Genomic DNA, 16454 nt, shown 5'->3' with positions numbered 1-16454 from the left:
TCCAGGAACCCTCTTTGAAAGAAATCAAGAGGGTAGTTACTTGAAGAAGGGCCTTTTCAGAGGTGGCCCCCCAACTGTGGAATATGCTCCCCAGGGAGGTTTGCCTGGTGCCGCTGCTCTATTCTTTTTGGCGACAGGCAAACACCTTTTTATTTTCCCAGTATTTTAACAATTAATTGGTTTTATCCTTGTTTTTATCATTTAAGATGCAGTGTGCTGTGCGTTGTTGTTATGGTTTTTGTTCTTTGGTTTTTTGTTCTTTGTAAGCCTTCCAGAGACTTTTTTAGTAATGGGATGGCATAGAAAAACTTTAAATAAATAAATAAAGTGTATGAACATTCCGCATGAACAGAATATAAACCTAGATGGACTAGTAAATCTCCATGTGATTTCTGGTAGATCAATAAGGCTTTGTGACAGTCACAAAATGACCCTTTCATCCCATTTCTAGGTATATTTTTTGATGTGGATTATCTTGGATTGGATTTTTGTCAGGAAGGACAGTACATGTTCTTCAGTTCTGATACTTAAAACAAATTGTCTAGTTATTTAACTCTCAGTGAGGCTCCTTTGCACCAGACTCTAGTTTGTGGCTCTTTGGGTTCTAGCAAAAATAAGGCAGCTGCTCTAAGCCCGAAACCTGCCCACCCCTGAAACAAACCATATGTATTTAACACAACAAAGTTATTAAGATTTTGACATACATCTCAGTACTTCAAGAATAAGATCCATATTAGTTGTCAGTTTCTTAATTCCTTCCATGTTGGCGATTGTCCATATTGGAATAAATTGATCACTGTCCATTTGAGACATCAAGTAAAGATCCTTGGATAGATTCTCACTAGGAGTAAATAAATAAGCAACTTAGCCTCCATTTTTAAAAAGACAAATACCTTGCTTTTGAATTGCAGTAGCACAAACCTTTTACGAATATATTTGAAGTTATTTATACAAAAAATTGCCTGTTTTCTCTGGAGCATCTTTTGCAACTGTTTTTAAAGTTAATGTTCTTACATATATAGTGGTTAGAATCTTAGACTGGGACTAGGGAGATGCAGGCTCTAGTCCAACACAGGTCATCAAGCTGACTGAGTGACTTTCAGACAATCACTGGGTGGGTTCACAAAACACTCTACTCCTTCTAGGAATTTTACCCAGAACTGTGGGCAAAATTCCTGTGCCTTACCAACAATCAGGTACAGCAGGGGGTTGTATCAGGCATGTTCAACTGGGTGTCTCCAGTAGGAGGGTTGGCAAAATGACCTGCACCCCCTTGGCTGGGGTGGCACAGCAGGAATGGGTGGGAAGGTGATCCATGTCCTGACTGCTGCTTGAGAGTGTAACAGGGGGCAAGCACCAGGACTGCCTGCCTGGCACACCTCCTCCTTGGAAAAGAGGGCACATGGGGCAGGGAAAAGCTATGCAGCACTGGACTTCGAAAGCAAGTGTGGAGTGGTTCATAGTCTAGCAGGGGAAAGGGGTGATAGGATCCACAGCCACTCTACTTCTTCCAAAGGAAGGCAAACACAGCAGCTAGTTCCTGTCTGCCCTGCTCCTCCAAGGAAACAAGACCAACTAGTCAGTTCTTCTGTAATGCATCGCCCCCCAAAGCCCTGATCCGGGTCTCAGCATGCTGCAAACCCTGGCAGCTCCCCCCTGTGCTCTTGCTGATGCTAGAGGGAGAATGAGATGGCTTACTTATAAACTCTTTCCTTAGGAAGAATGCTGGGTTCAGACAACCCACTAACCCACCATGGCTTAAAAACTACTGTGAGTTATCGTGTCATGCAAAACCAGTCTTTATCTCTTAGACTAATCAGCCACATAGGGTTGGTGTAAGGGTAAAATGGAATGGATTATGTAATGCACCATCAGTTTCTTGCAAGGGGAATAAGGCAGTATATAAATGTAAAATTAAATAAATAAAAAGTGCAATTTTCCCATTTCTTTCCAAGATGCTTGATTGGTTCAGGAAGCACAATTCTAATCTGTTTCTACAACACAGTATCATGGTGCTAACTATGGAATGAGTAGAAACATCTGCTGAGGGGAGTTAACTCTTTATTCAAAGCCCTTAATGCATGACAGAACCCTGTATCTAATCCAAACTGTTTATCAGTATACATGAGTGAAGAATGTAATACCGTGAGAAACAGAACTCTAGTTGTTTCTTCAAACATTCTTTCAGGTCCTCTGCAGAAATTACAGGGTTGCCTTCACCTAAGAAAATAATGAAAAGCATATTATCAACACAGTTTTAAATACTAGACTTAGGATTCCAACTTTATTTCCACCTGTATGAAAAAAAGAACAAGGCAATGTCCACCAATTTCACCTTCTTGCTACAATCCTTCTAGAATGGAAGTAGTATACTGGAAGGGTAAAACTGCCTCCTTCCATGAGCAGGAGTCTCTGCTAGATCAAAAACATTCTGTGGACAGAAGGAGCACTTCCTGCAGTAGGATATTAAACAAGGATCCAATCCAATATAACAGCCAGTTCTCACTCACAAGCTTTTGTTTTGTTTGGTAGACTTATTGCATAATCTGTGTTACTGCTTCTGTTTTTGCACTTTTCAGTGATACATTTATTTTCTCAGGATGATGATGTAAATTGCTTTGAGAACTTTTAGTAAACTTACTTATTAAGTACATTAAGTATTTCTGTTCTGAATATGAACCCCTCAACTGCTTTTACCAGAATTGCTATCAGCTCAGAACTCCTTCCACTCTAACCTAATTAGCACAATTTAAAAACCCACACTTTGTTAACCATGTGTTGTTTAGAAGAGCAAGGGAGCAAGCAGTCATGTTGGCTCACGACTGCTTGCACATTGTCAGTGCAGTAAACAACGCAGGGTTCCTCAGTTGTTCTCCATGACATATTAACCAGAATTCCAGACTGCTTAAAGTAAAATAGTCCATAATTAGAAGTCAGGGACTAGGTTTTGTCAATGCATCATGGCTCACTCTATTATTATGGATTATTTATTTAACCCACAATAAATTGCAATGCTTCTGTAGTAACGATTCTTTAGGTGCCACTTTGAATATGCAACCATTGCTTGAGGGTTGTCATGTCAAACAATGCCAACCAGCATGTGTGCTATATGAGGGTATAATCCTGTTTTCAGGGTATAACAACCCCAAGCCAAGGATGCATATTCAAAATAGCATCAACACACACCCTACAGCCTCACTGTGCTGGGCTGCCATACCATATGAACAGCTTGGACTGTACTTCAGTTCTAATCCTGGGGATTATTCTCCCTCAGTAATTCAGAGTTCCATGTTTATATATGATGGAGCTCAACCCAGAAAGCAGCTTCAAGCCAGCAGGATTGCTCACACCTGCACATTCCAAAACTGCATGAATATGGTCTCTGACAAGGAAAAAGATTTCATGCTCCCATACTTCTAATGGCCTTACAAAGCCAGTCTTGAAATCTACAAGCCAAAAATAGGCGTTCACTGGTCTATCTGCTTTACAATAGCTGTCTACATCATTTGTGGGACATCATTTGTGATGGGTTGACGTTTCACAACTAACTATTCCTGGGTTGTTTCAGAAAATAGATGTAAAACAGAAACATGTAGGGGACCAGGAGCTCATCAACACTGGGCTGTCATTACAAGAAAACAACACTGTTCAGTAGAGAAGCAATTATTACTTGCTATCTGCAAAAAAGCATAACATTATTTTTTTTCATTTCATATTAACATAAGCATAACTGAGAAACTGCCACTATTCTTATCTTATATTTAAAGATGGGACAAGAGCTAGCAATTGTCTATGGTCATCAGAACACTGACATCTGATCTCAGATGTGCAGCTCAATAGCTCATACTATCAACCAAAGGAGTGGTAGAAATTAAAAGGGTGAACTGCTGCCCAGATAGTATATAAGAGGGACAGGCTACAGGAGCCGTGGAAAGCCTTTCAAGTAGCATGCTTTTAGGAGGCATTTAATAGAATGGAGTTGGAACAGGGACAGATTAAGACCTTGTTTAACAAGTGAAGCCATACTGTAACAAGCGTTTCTAGCACATTACTAATTAAGATGTACAAAATGTCTTAAGGACATACAGTGCTGGATGCCCATTCTGCACTGAAACCTAAAGTAACTCTGGCTTACCTTCCCGCTTCCCTGAACCTCTTCCTAAATCCCACAGACAGAAGTCCTTTGATCACACTACCAAAATGTGCCCCTGTGTCCTCCAAGCTGCTCTTTTACAACTCTCCTGAAAATTAGTTTTCAAAGCCATCCACATCCTGAGAATTGCAGACTCAAGAGACAGGAATACTACTGTACATTTTTAAAGGCAAGCATGTGTATGTACTATACAGAAAAAGATAATATTTTGCCACTATTCTAACCCTGGGAAATTCTGATAATAATCCATGTAGTATACATGATTAAAATGTGGATGATCTCCACCCTCCCCCACCTCACACACACACAGAGCATGTAAAACGCCAAATGTAGATGCTGCAGAGCTAGAGAATAACAGACACCACCTGAATATTTAGCACAAATAGTTTCAGTAGCAAGAATCCCACATTGTAGGTGAAATGCTTACCAGAAACATCATAGAGTTGGTATCCAAGCTCCTCATGTGCCAGGACCATGCCATTAGCAGCTGATTCATCAACACCTGAACTGTTTCTTGACAGCTCGCAAGATGAATACATTGCTTCATACTGCTTAGCACCATCATCCACAACTTCGGCATTACCTGGCAGAGTAGAAAAGCAACGAATGGAAAACAAAGTCACGATGGAAGCACTGAAAATGCATTTCCTTCCATTCGTATAATCAATGTCTCGTGACTAAGCTTCCTTTGAAAAAATACACAACTAGGTGTGACCGGAATCTTTATATATCATTTGTCCCCTCTATACTTTGTTCACATCCCCAGTCAGCCAGCTTAATTTGAGATTACAGTAGACATTGTATCCACACATTTTTATTATTATCCCCACAGTGGATTCAAAGCAAAATATTCAAAAAATAACACAATTTCCCTTTCTATAAGGGACATCTGTGCACTACTATTGAGGTTACAAAATATGTTGTCACTAAATAATTGATAGAACCCTCAGTTCAGAAAGTATGTTGATTTCTTAGCGATTACTGTTAACTGCTAACATAAAATAAACACAGTTTTTAATACTAAATGTGCTTTGGGGAAAGGACAAAATATGTGTAAAACTATGCTCTCAGTTCTACTCAATTAAGACAGGTGGGCTGTTTACTAGAAATAGTAACTGCACAAATATCTTGATTTTTTGGAGACATGTGCTTTGATTTCCACACAAAAAACATATATCCAGAGAAGAGACAATTAATTTTTCCCCAAAAGAACAAATGATTCAACTATGACTTTTGCCTGGTGGTAACTGACTGTGCCATCACTGCATTCAGCCAGCATATTATGAAGTGCTCACTAACTGAAAGTAACCTATATTTTACCCTCTTGCAAGGGTGACCCTTGCCAATTATATTTTTATTAAATACTTGTAACATGTCTGGCTCAAACACAGTGGGACTAACATGAGACAAAATCTCTCAAACCCTACTTCGACATTAAACTTTAAAATCATAGTCTGACAAGAACTCCGTGTATGTGTGTGCACATGCATGTGAACACCAGTATTTGATCAGGTGTGAAAGATTAAAAAGGCTGTGGGGTTGTTGGACTGTGTAAACCTGTTCTTGGGGTTATTTGGGGTGCTGATTCAGAAAATGCATTTGCTAGACTGCATTGGCTCTAGCTTCTTAGATATGGTCATAGTCATATAAATATAGGCAGTTTTTGAAAAGATCTTGCTTATCAACTTGTTCTTCTGTTTATGTTTTTGCATACATGTTGATGGACATAGTGAGTGTTCACATACTTCCAACTGTAATTTTACATCAGAACCACTGGATTCTAAAGGGTAATTCATTAACTATGTTATAGTTATGGTCATACAGGAGGCGTGTGTATATTCCCACTCATATCGCTTCATTTTTGCAGACACTCAATTAGTACAGGAGATGTTCTTTCATTTCAACAGGCTTGGCTATAAAATGTTAAAATCCATTATCTGTACAGTCACTTAGATCATCTTCCAGAGAACCTTGGTGACTTAAGCGAATAGCTAGGTAAAAGATTTCACCAAGAAATAAAAACAATGGAAGACAGATACCAAGGAAGATGCACACATGAAGGCAGATTAATATTGGAACCTTATGTGGGATTGTCCTGGCAGATCCCACCCTCAGAAATCTTACAAAACAGGCTTCTTCTGTGTTGCATGACTGAAATATTTGTTACATAAACCTGTGCTTTTGGTTTGAAATAGGTAGACTTTGTGTATTTTACTTTTCTTTTAATTTGTAATATGTTTCTTTCATGCTGTAAGAAGATAAAATAAAACACTACATTAAAATATCCTGATTTCTGATGGATGACCAGAGTGAAGAGAGGTATATGGAATCTATGCTGTATCTCAAAACCAAGAACTGATAGGGAAAAATGATGTCATTTTTGGAATCAGTGGGTCAAATATACACAGAAACAGATCTACCAATCAAGGCACCAAAATCTGTGCTGGCCAGTGTTATTATCATTTTGAGTACAGAGTATAGAAAGAGTTGGTGTTTAGCCTAATGACCAAAAACATTTGTCTACAACTTTCCATGTTCTTTAACCTTATTACCAACTTGAGAAAGCCTGATCCTAGTAAAGCAACATCACATATATAACAAGGTATATATTTAATCGGGGTGGCCAAACTGAGGCTCAGGAGCCACATGTGGCTCTTTGAGTTTATTTTGAGGATTGTTGCTTACTGCTGTGGGTGCCCATGGGCACCTGCCTGCCGCTTGTGACCACCACCCACAGGCACTCACTTGCAGCTCTCAAGCATCTGACATTTACCGAATGTGGCTCTTCTGTTGAGCACGTCTGGCCACTCATATATTTAATGGATGAGAGAGCTTGTATGTTCCATAAAAAAAAAAACACAAACAAGAGAATGCAAACCCAAATCCACAAACACAGTTTCAAGCATGTATACTGGCTACCACATTTTGCCTTGGCTATCAGAATAATGGAAAAAAAGTTGTCCAAGAGCTATTTAGTACTCTACTAATGCAATTCAAGAAAGATTGGTCTTTGGTTTCTTCATTTGGCAGCAAAGTTCACAGCAAATGAACAACACACTGGGGGAAACACTAAGATCTCACTGCAGAATGGTGTTTGTGCAGAATCCATAAATACATAGATTCTTAAAGGAAAAAAGTTTCCTTTCAGCAACTGTACAACTACTGTTTCAGTTTGCTAGAGTGCAAAAAGCAGGTTTATTAGAAAACTTATTTTATAAGACAACATAGATGAAATTAATACAAAAGAATCAGCAGCACTTTCCTTTAAATGCCCTTCATACTGAATGTACAAACTGTTTCTAACAGATTTAGAAATCTGCGGATTTCAAGGAGCAATGCTGTATGAACAGCAGCAATTCATTAAAAAAAAAGGAGGCAGGAGAGAAAAAAGCAAAAGGCTTCTTTCAAAACAACCTTGGGGTTTGCATGCCTGTTGCCTCTCTTAACTGTAACATATCATAACAAATGTTGTTTTGTTGGATTCTTCAACTGAAGAATGCAAACATTTGGAAGAGGAACTCAGACAAATGTACGTTTTGACAATATAGAAACAATTATAGCCACTGCTGAAGGTTGCAAGAACTCCATGAACTGTCATATTTTTCCTTTCTTCTCTAGACTGTCTGAACTGTTTCTCTAGTTTCATTTAGTAGAGCTCAACTGCTTGAAACCATGCTAAATAACATGTAAGTGAAATATAGAACAGCTGCTCATTAACATATGTTCTATATTGGCAACCAATAAAAGGATCAAAGAAAATCCGGGTTAACAGCACCTTTATTTCTCTCTTCCAGCAAAGACTCTCTCTCCATAAATAGCTTATATTCCAGAATGGATAAAATAATTTCTTTTAATAGGAATTTTGAAATTGCTTTACCTTTATAAAGTTTTTTAAAGATGAAATCCAACCAGTGTAGCTCTACAAAAGCAAGGCTTCTGTTGGAAGAACAGGAATCTCTCTCCTTCCTCCATGCAAACACCCACCCACCCACCCACCCACTCCACAGAACTGAAAAGTCACATTCGCTTTTTAGAACTTTCCAAAACAGCAATTTCCAAAACCTGAATTATTTAGAAAGGATTATTTCAGACCCTGGCCCAGTGTTATGGCAGACTTAGGAAAATGAGATCTGCTGCTTAAAGTACAAGTTTATTCATATTAAATTAACTTACTCTAAACTTTTTGTAAAATGGGAATATGGTTTGAAGACAACTGCTTCCACATTCATTTTTCTAGCATATGCCCCAACATACAGCAAGCATAAATCCCAACTTACATAAACCCCAACTAAACCAAGTATAAAGCTAAGCAGAACTCATGGTTAACCAGGCTGGAAAACAGCTTGAAGTCTGGAATCACATTTGGTTATGCAAGAACCCAGATGAGCCTTCAACAGCATAGCCTACAGATTCAATTGAAACTTTTTTCCCACCAGCAGAAAGAGGAGAAAGTAGAATTTTGTGAATAGATTTTCAGGGGGTTCAAAGCACTGCAAGAAAAGATGGAACGGGCAAAAGTTATGCCCCCCTTTCTATTAGCAAGACTTGTCCACTAGATTAAACACCACCCAAGAAAGAAAGGAGCCCTTCTATTCACCAAATACCAAAACTGGCTCCAATCCCTTTGACTGCTGTTAAAGTGGGAGGCAAGTATCAGAGGTTTAGAAATTGTCACTTACACAAGAAAACAAACATTAATCTCTATGTCACATCAGTTTTAATATCACTAACTTCTTTAGCTTAATATAATCAGCAGCTACTACACAGCAAATACAGTGCAGCTTACTCACAAAGCAACCATTTTAACTAATTTGCAACCCTGAATTCCATCAGCAATAGGAACACATTTTTGCAACTCTCCTCTGCCATTGTGTCAGCAGGATTCGCCAATGTGCAGTCTGCCAAGTTTATCATGTCAGGAACAACTCGATTTACTGAGTTGAAAATGGCCCTCAGATCTCATAATCTTTTTGTTCATAGGGTCAAGTGTTCGCTAAAGTACATAAATTACAAGGAAAAAGCTCAAGACAACAGTAGGAAAAGAAAAGAAAAAGCAAGAAAAAAGGTAGAGTGAACAAAAGTGTAATTTCTGTACATTTAGCAACTTGCTTCCCTCTTAGCGCGATACTTGGTCATCACTGGGCCTTTTTAATTAAGATCAGTAATAAGCTGAAGTTCCTCAAGATACTTGTCATAATCTACATTCTTGCAGGATCCCTTTCTATTTTAAATAAAGCAACTACCCTTCCTGGAGCTGCTTAATACTCTTAAATCACAATAATCTACATAACCAATACAGAGACCCAATACTATGGAGTCAGCACTTATAACATACTAGCATAAGGAACTGAATGCATACACAAGACTTCAACAACGTGTATATGCACCAGGGCTGTCTGTTTAGAAGTTTGTACGTACACCTTTTAATATTAAGTACAATGCTATCTTTTCAAGGTTTTCAGTCTCTGTAAAGCACTCAGAAAACTTCGACTATTGAACATTATAGAAATGTAATGAATGAATGAATGAATGAATGACTAAAATAAGTCAAATTGGGTTGGGCAGGCTAGTACTCACTAATGATTCAAGCTGGAATCTCAGCAAAAAAACCCCTCTTTCCTGAAGAATTGAAAGCTATCAATCATTTCTATGAACTTGATAAAGACTTATCATTCAAGCTTACTTTTTACCAGTAATCCATGATTGGTGGTTTACAGTATTTCAGTTACTGGGTTTTTGTGTATTTTATACTATTACAATACAAGTACTGATTACATATAATTGAGTCTCTTTATTGGATGCTGGGCTAATGTTACAAAACACCCCAGCATTTAGAAGCTGCAGCTGTACTTTCAAGGACAGGAGCACTGCTTGCTGCTCACTGCTGGATTTGAACACATGCACTATATACACAACCCTAACTAAACAAGAGATTAAGCCATTGTTAGTATTTACAAGCATTGTTAGTATTTACAAGTCTTACCCTCTGTACAATTTCCCGGCACAGCTGCTGTCTCTTGCCACAATTGCTCACTGCCATTAGTTGCTGGTGCAGCTTCTGAGTTTCCCTGCATGCTTTCCTGCCATACTTTTGCATTAGGATTTAAGGTGGCACCTTTCGATGTTACCTGCTGAGGAAACAGAACAGCTGAATTAGCAAGCAACTAAGCATTCAGAAAAAAAGTTAGGGATATTTCTTCCATTGAGATTTGGAGACTATTACCTGTTCAGACAGTGGGTTGTTTACACTCCAATATCCTTACTACAAACTTCAGGGAATACTAGTATCCCCATACTGGGGGTGGCAATGGATGAGACATGCTTCTTTCACAATGACTAAGGTGCTGTGGTGAGTGTACATACAGTGTGGGTACCTTGGAGTGGTTACACTGTTGGACTGGGACTTGGGAGATCTAAGTTTCTGCCCCCATTCAACTATAAAGCCCATTGGGTAACTTTGGGCCAGTCACTAACCATCAGCCTAAGCTATCTCACAGGGGTATTATGAAGATAAAATGGAAAGGGAGGGGGTTATCTAAACCATTTTGGGTTTTCAGCAGGAAAAAAGGTGGGATATAAACATAATGCATAAATAGCAAAACAATGCAGAAGTCATCCTTTTTTCCTCTCTACCCTCTCCAATTCCTTAGTAATTGTGGCAGGAAAAAATTGTATCTCCCACCTTCTTGCAAAATTGCATGTTGATTGTCCACAGCCATCTACTCTGCAGTTTGTAGTAAGGAAGACTGACTCTCTGAGGCATGTGAAATAGGGATATATAAATCCAGGCTTTTCTGAAGATCTGTTAGCTCACCATGCAAAACACCTGAACCAAACAGAATCTCTGTAGGGGCTTACTGCAGAGAGTACACCTTAGGTTCACAGCAGAAACTGAACATTCTCATATGTAGAATTCTAATTTTAAATTATGTTTTTTTATCTCAGAAACAACAATCTACTCAGCATTTGTAACAAACTTAATATGCAGAGATGCCTTTTAAAAAACCTTCCTCTGACAACATTTTAGGCAACCTGATCTATATTATACAGGATGAGAAATATTTAACTAATGGATCCTCTCACTCAAAAAGCAATAACTAAGCAAAGTTTAGGAGAGCATCTGGAAGCTTGCTCTGCACAACTGCCATCTTTGAAGAACAAAATAAAGTTGAACTTTCATGCACTTGACTGGACTTCTCCTTTTGGTCACAGAAGAGACCAAGATCCAGCAGAGGCTCCCCACTGAAGAACATTTTTGCAAGTTTCCTTCAAAAAACCTTCAGCACCACCCTCACATATTGTTCTACAAGGTCTTCCAAATTCGGGGGGGGGGGGGAGCGCAGCGCTTTCTGGAGGCAAACACGGGAGGCTCCGGGGGGAATTGGCAAAATCACCTTCCTCCAGTGGAGCACCCCATGAACACAACTGTGCTTACAGAGAATTTAATCACACCCACTACACACTGTCAGGCTGTGACTGGAAGAACCAACCACTCAGTCTCCCAATGAAGTCATTTCATCTTGTGGATACATACTAGTAAATTAGCAGTATCTCATCACAAACAGCAATGCCCAGAAAACATTAAGGACACACAATTTAGCATGCTGTACAGTGACACCTGTTTAATAGGTCTCTATCAGTGACCTGGTGTGCACAATCAAAAGAAGCCACTACAGCTTATTCAAATCACAGCACATGCCTGGAACAATTTCTATAATTGCCATGCAAGCACAGCTTATTGTGGCACCTAAACCCAGGCTGCATCACTTGCTGGAGGGAGAAATGACCCTCCAATAACACTACAACAGCCTATATTTGCCAGGCATCTTCCCCCTTTACATTTAGATGTCTACTGCAAACATTTTCCTTTTCCATAATTATTTTGGTGAATAAGCAGAGTTGGTTTTATTATGATTATTTTACAGGCTTCATTGATGCTACTGCCATGTTAAAAGAAAAGGGAATTTTTGTTGCAAAACACTTTTACACATAGGATTGTTTTAAACTGGTTAGTTTAATGTGATTTTATTATTATGTGGATATTAATTTTTATCATTGCTATTGTTTAACTTTTATTGTTTTATTATTCATTGTTTCTATTGATTTTTTAATGTAATGCACAGTAATGTAAGCTACCTCATGACTACGGGGTGATGCATACAAATGAAACAAACAAACAAACAAAGTGGCATATTTTGGCCATGCAAAGCAACCCAGTGAGCTCAACAGCCAGACTGAACATTTTGTGTGAAGTAAAAAAAAAAAATCCTTCTGTGGTTTTTCAGTAGGGCATCTTCTTTAGTTTTTTTTTAATCTAAATCATTCCATAATCCACAGACACCCAAATTAGCAGCCTAAAAATACTATAGTATGGTCACAGGTATCAATTTTTCTGCTATGTAACATTTTGCTGCTGCATGTCATTAAATTCTGGCTCCTAGGAAAAGGAAGTTTTTCCCACTCTGCTACAATGCCTTTTGATCCTCTAATACTGGGTGGGAGGGCAAAATTAAAGCCTGCTCTCTGAAATAAGGATTTGTATCCTGCAGAAAACTCAGAAATAAAAAACTCTTTATTAAGACACCATTATGATACCGAAGAAACACTGACCATGTTGCCACAAAGAAGCACTGGCCAGAGAATAAGGAAGTTGAATTTCCAGAGTCTAGCCTTCTGGAGTCTCTCTGGCATCAAGGAGTGGCTTTAATATCATACCCTGTCCACAGAACAGAAAAAATAGGACATAATGAAGCAGTCTGGCTAGCCACAAAAACAATTCTCCCCTTTACTAAGATCACAATACATCTAAACAGTAGTATACAGCAGTTTTGTATATTAAACAGCTACCTGCATAATTTCTCCTGAAATATAAAATGGCTTCATCACTGTTCAAGTTCAAAGAGCTGAGATTTAAATTACAGTGGAAATAGTGACAATTGTTACAGTGGATTATTCCAAAAGAATAAAGCTCTATTTGGAGATAGAAAGAGGTACAGAATGAACGGTTGCTATTTGGCAGAATTCATCTAGTTCAGGGGTGATCAAACCAAGGCTCAGGAGCCACACGCAGCTCCTTGAATTTATTTTGTGGCTTGTGGCTCACCACCCATGGGGCCCACTTGCCACCTGCCACCACCCACCTGCCTCCTGCTGCCACCCACTTGTGGCTCTCAGGCTTCTGAAATTTACCATACGTGGCTCTTGCGCTGAGCAACTCTGGCAACCCGATTTAGTTCCACCCTGAGAAATAGGGTAGAAGTGATTTACCGAGAGAAATTGTAACTGGATAGCAAGCCTGCCAAGAGCTGTTATTTAATCACAGAATGACAACAAGATTGCCTTCTTCATGCAGGTGAGAGGTTCCAACAGTGTTTATTTTATAGCCAAAAGAGCAGCCTTGTAGTTAAGAGGGTGTTTATTCATATAATTTCCTGGAGATTACAACCCCCCCAATCCATTTTAACACTTCCACCATTCCACAAACATGCATTGCTCAAGTATTACTAGAAAAACTTTACTTTCACACAAAAAGACAGAGGGAAGATCACACATGCACAAGCTTCAAAACTTTACAATGAAATTTCCAAAAAATGCCCTCCTGAAACCAGCAATTTTGTAAATTCATTGTTCTTATCACTCCTTTGTTCAGCTTCCAGAAAGGTGCCATATTTTTTTCTCTCCTACTTTTGTACTTTATAATTCCATGAACATCAAAGCTTACCCAAGAACCAAATTTATTAGAAGGGAAAAAGCAGGGAGGGTGCACAGAGGATGAAGATCTCAGTATGGCTTGACATATTTGTTTGCAGCAGTTTCAACAAGTATGTTGGGCAACATATTCTCAATGAAAATCCAGGTGTTTTAGGGAAGGGAGAGAACACACAAAGACCACTAGAAGTGGAAACATTTAACTCCTGCAATGGTAGTTGATCATCTCACACAAACACTCCTATTCTTTCCCCCACTAGTGGAAAGTCCATGACCATGACCTTTAACACCTCAATCCCTATCATGTGTTTTAAGGGTAAATAACATAATGACATTTAAATTCCATCGACTAACAGTGCATTTGGCAACAAGGTCAACATAGCCTTGGGGGTTGTGCATTTTTCTGGGATAAGTACATTAATTTTAAAACATATAAATTCATTGCACAAGCTTCCAAGAGTGCAAAGCAAAAAGAGAAACCACAAATATTTCTATAGCTGGTTATCTTTTTTTACTGAAAAGCTGTTGTAGAGATCCTGCTTCCTTAATCAGTGTTTTCTTTGCCAAAGTTGTAACAGGTATAACACTGCAACAATTATGCTATTTTAAAGGCTTGAATCAAAGCAGTGTATAGACCAACTACATTTCTAAAGACAAATTATCTTCAGAAACTAAATTCAAACCACAACTTGAAGGAACCAAGTGCTGTGAACGAACTTCCTTCTGCTGGTAAGGCTAAATTTCCATACATGAGGATTCTGCCCACATCTGAAAGCCAATTATTTTATCACTTACTTTTACTGTTTTGTTGCCCAAGTATAGTTGAGCAACAAATAGAACAAGAACAAAGCAAACTCCTACAATGTCCAACAGCTCTAGATTAAGTAACAAAACTTGTTACACAAGGTTATCATTCAGAAAAAGGGGCTTTTTACTCAACGGTTTTGCATAAGTTTCATTTTACAGAACTTAACAGAAATTTCTATTTTTCCTTCCTCCTTTCCTATTTATGAATATAAAACTTTAGTGGATACAAATGCTACTCCTTAGAGCCTTTTCAATCATATCCATACCCATGTTACAATAGGACATGAACAGCAATATCCTCGCTCTCTGAAGTGATATAATCTCTCTGAGACACCTAAGAAGATAACCAAAGTAAGAATATTCACAGAAAGAACACTGAATAACTTCTTGACTGTCATGCCAAACACAAGGTATCATCCATGAATCAAATACTTCTGATGCAAAAGTAGCATATTGAAGTTAGGCCTTAAATATTTAGCACCTCTAGAGAATGCATCTGGTAAAACTTAAGACTTACACCTGTTTTAGGCTACAATCCTGCTCCTGAGCAAGCCCTACTAGACTTAGCAGAACACTTGAAAGTAAAGATACAAAGGATTACTATCAGAACACAATCCTAAGTCAGTCTACTCAATAATAATTCTCATTGAAATACTATCATCCCCTGCCCCTGCTACATTCTCCTAAATGCTATCATTGCTGGAGTAAGTAGCTATTACACAAAATCAAACTATCTCAATATCTAAACATGCACCCCATACTTAACAAAATAAGGCCCTCAAGCATTCAAAAGTAGAAACTTGAATAAATTCTATACCAGGGAGCGGCAACAAATACATGTAAGTGATCTCATTTCTGTCCCTCCCTCTCCCCAATCATTACCAAATTTTGGAGGGATAGCACTATCAAAGTAGCTGTATATTTACTTTAAAGCCAAGTATGTACTTCCCCCACTTTATTTTAAAAATAAAAATCCTGAGATTTTGTGTCAGCTGCAATTTCAGTGGCAAGCATATGTAGCCCACAGGGGGTTCCAGGGCTAGGAAACTGTTCCCTGGACCTTCTGAAATTACTCATTCCTGCTTGACAATTGTAAAAAAAAAAAAAAGTTAACCAATCTGGACTTGGAGCTATCAGTCCAAAAATCTCCTCTTGATAATGAAGTTCTCCAAAAGTTCAAAGGGCAAATCACTGAGTTGGATCCAGACTTGGTCATGCTTAGGACAGACACCAATGGAACTTTCAGTCATAACTAACTAAACATTGACCTTCTCCAATGACTTCGGTGGATCCACTCTAAATATGATTGCATCTATATTCAATCTCACTTAGCCTCATTTAACAGCCGTAAAGCCATGGTTGCTACAGCAGTAACCCCTTCTATTTCTTGGGCTCCTTGGAGGAAGAGCAGGAAGAAAATGTGATGGATAACTAACCCCCCCCCCAGAAAAAATTACTTGTGTTTGCTTGCCAGGTTCAACTATATCCAGTGTTGGGTTATGTTATTTATTTCATTTCCCTAATCCATCATTTTCCTCTTGCAAGGAGCCCAAGGCAGCCTACAAGGTTCTCATGTTCTCCATTCTATCCTCAAAACAACCCTGTGACATAGATTAGGCTATGAGTCAGTAATTGACTCAAAACACCCAGTAAGCTTATGACTAAATGCGGACCAGAACCCAAATTTACTGAGTCTCAGTTCAACACATTAACCACTACACTACAATGGCTTTCCTGCAGCACATAAGATTAAGCAGCTAAAACTATGAGTGTCTGAAGCACAGGA

The 16454-nt window shown here is 38.6% G+C and overlaps 1 protein-coding gene across 1 annotated transcript in view; it reads right to left on the bottom strand.

The window, feature by feature from the left end:
* Nucleotides 1–14108, bottom strand: part of LARP4 (La ribonucleoprotein 4) — a 43878-nt gene extending 29770 nt beyond the window's left edge. The window contains exons 1-5 of the mRNA XM_044422028.1: nucleotides 12764–14108; nucleotides 10137–10284; nucleotides 4581–4736; nucleotides 2145–2220; nucleotides 705–841 (exon numbers count right to left, since the gene is read on the bottom strand). Of these exons, the coding sequence (XP_044277963.1) occupies nucleotides 705–841; nucleotides 2145–2220; nucleotides 4581–4736; nucleotides 10137–10284; nucleotides 12764–12844 (598 nt within the window). The 5' untranslated portion in view covers nucleotides 12845–14108. The remainder of the gene's footprint in view (nucleotides 1–704; nucleotides 842–2144; nucleotides 2221–4580; nucleotides 4737–10136; nucleotides 10285–12763) is intronic.
* Nucleotides 14109–16454: the final 2346 nt, after the last annotated feature.

The sequence above is a fragment of the Varanus komodoensis genome, unplaced genomic scaffold, assembly GCF_004798865.1.
Source record: "Varanus komodoensis strain SLA01 unplaced genomic scaffold, ASM479886v1 scaffold12, whole genome shotgun sequence".
Taxonomy (NCBI): domain Eukaryota; kingdom Metazoa; phylum Chordata; class Lepidosauria; order Squamata; family Varanidae; genus Varanus; species Varanus komodoensis.
The sequence above is the reverse complement of the archived record's forward strand: the minus strand, read 5'-3'. Positions and strand labels throughout refer to the sequence as shown.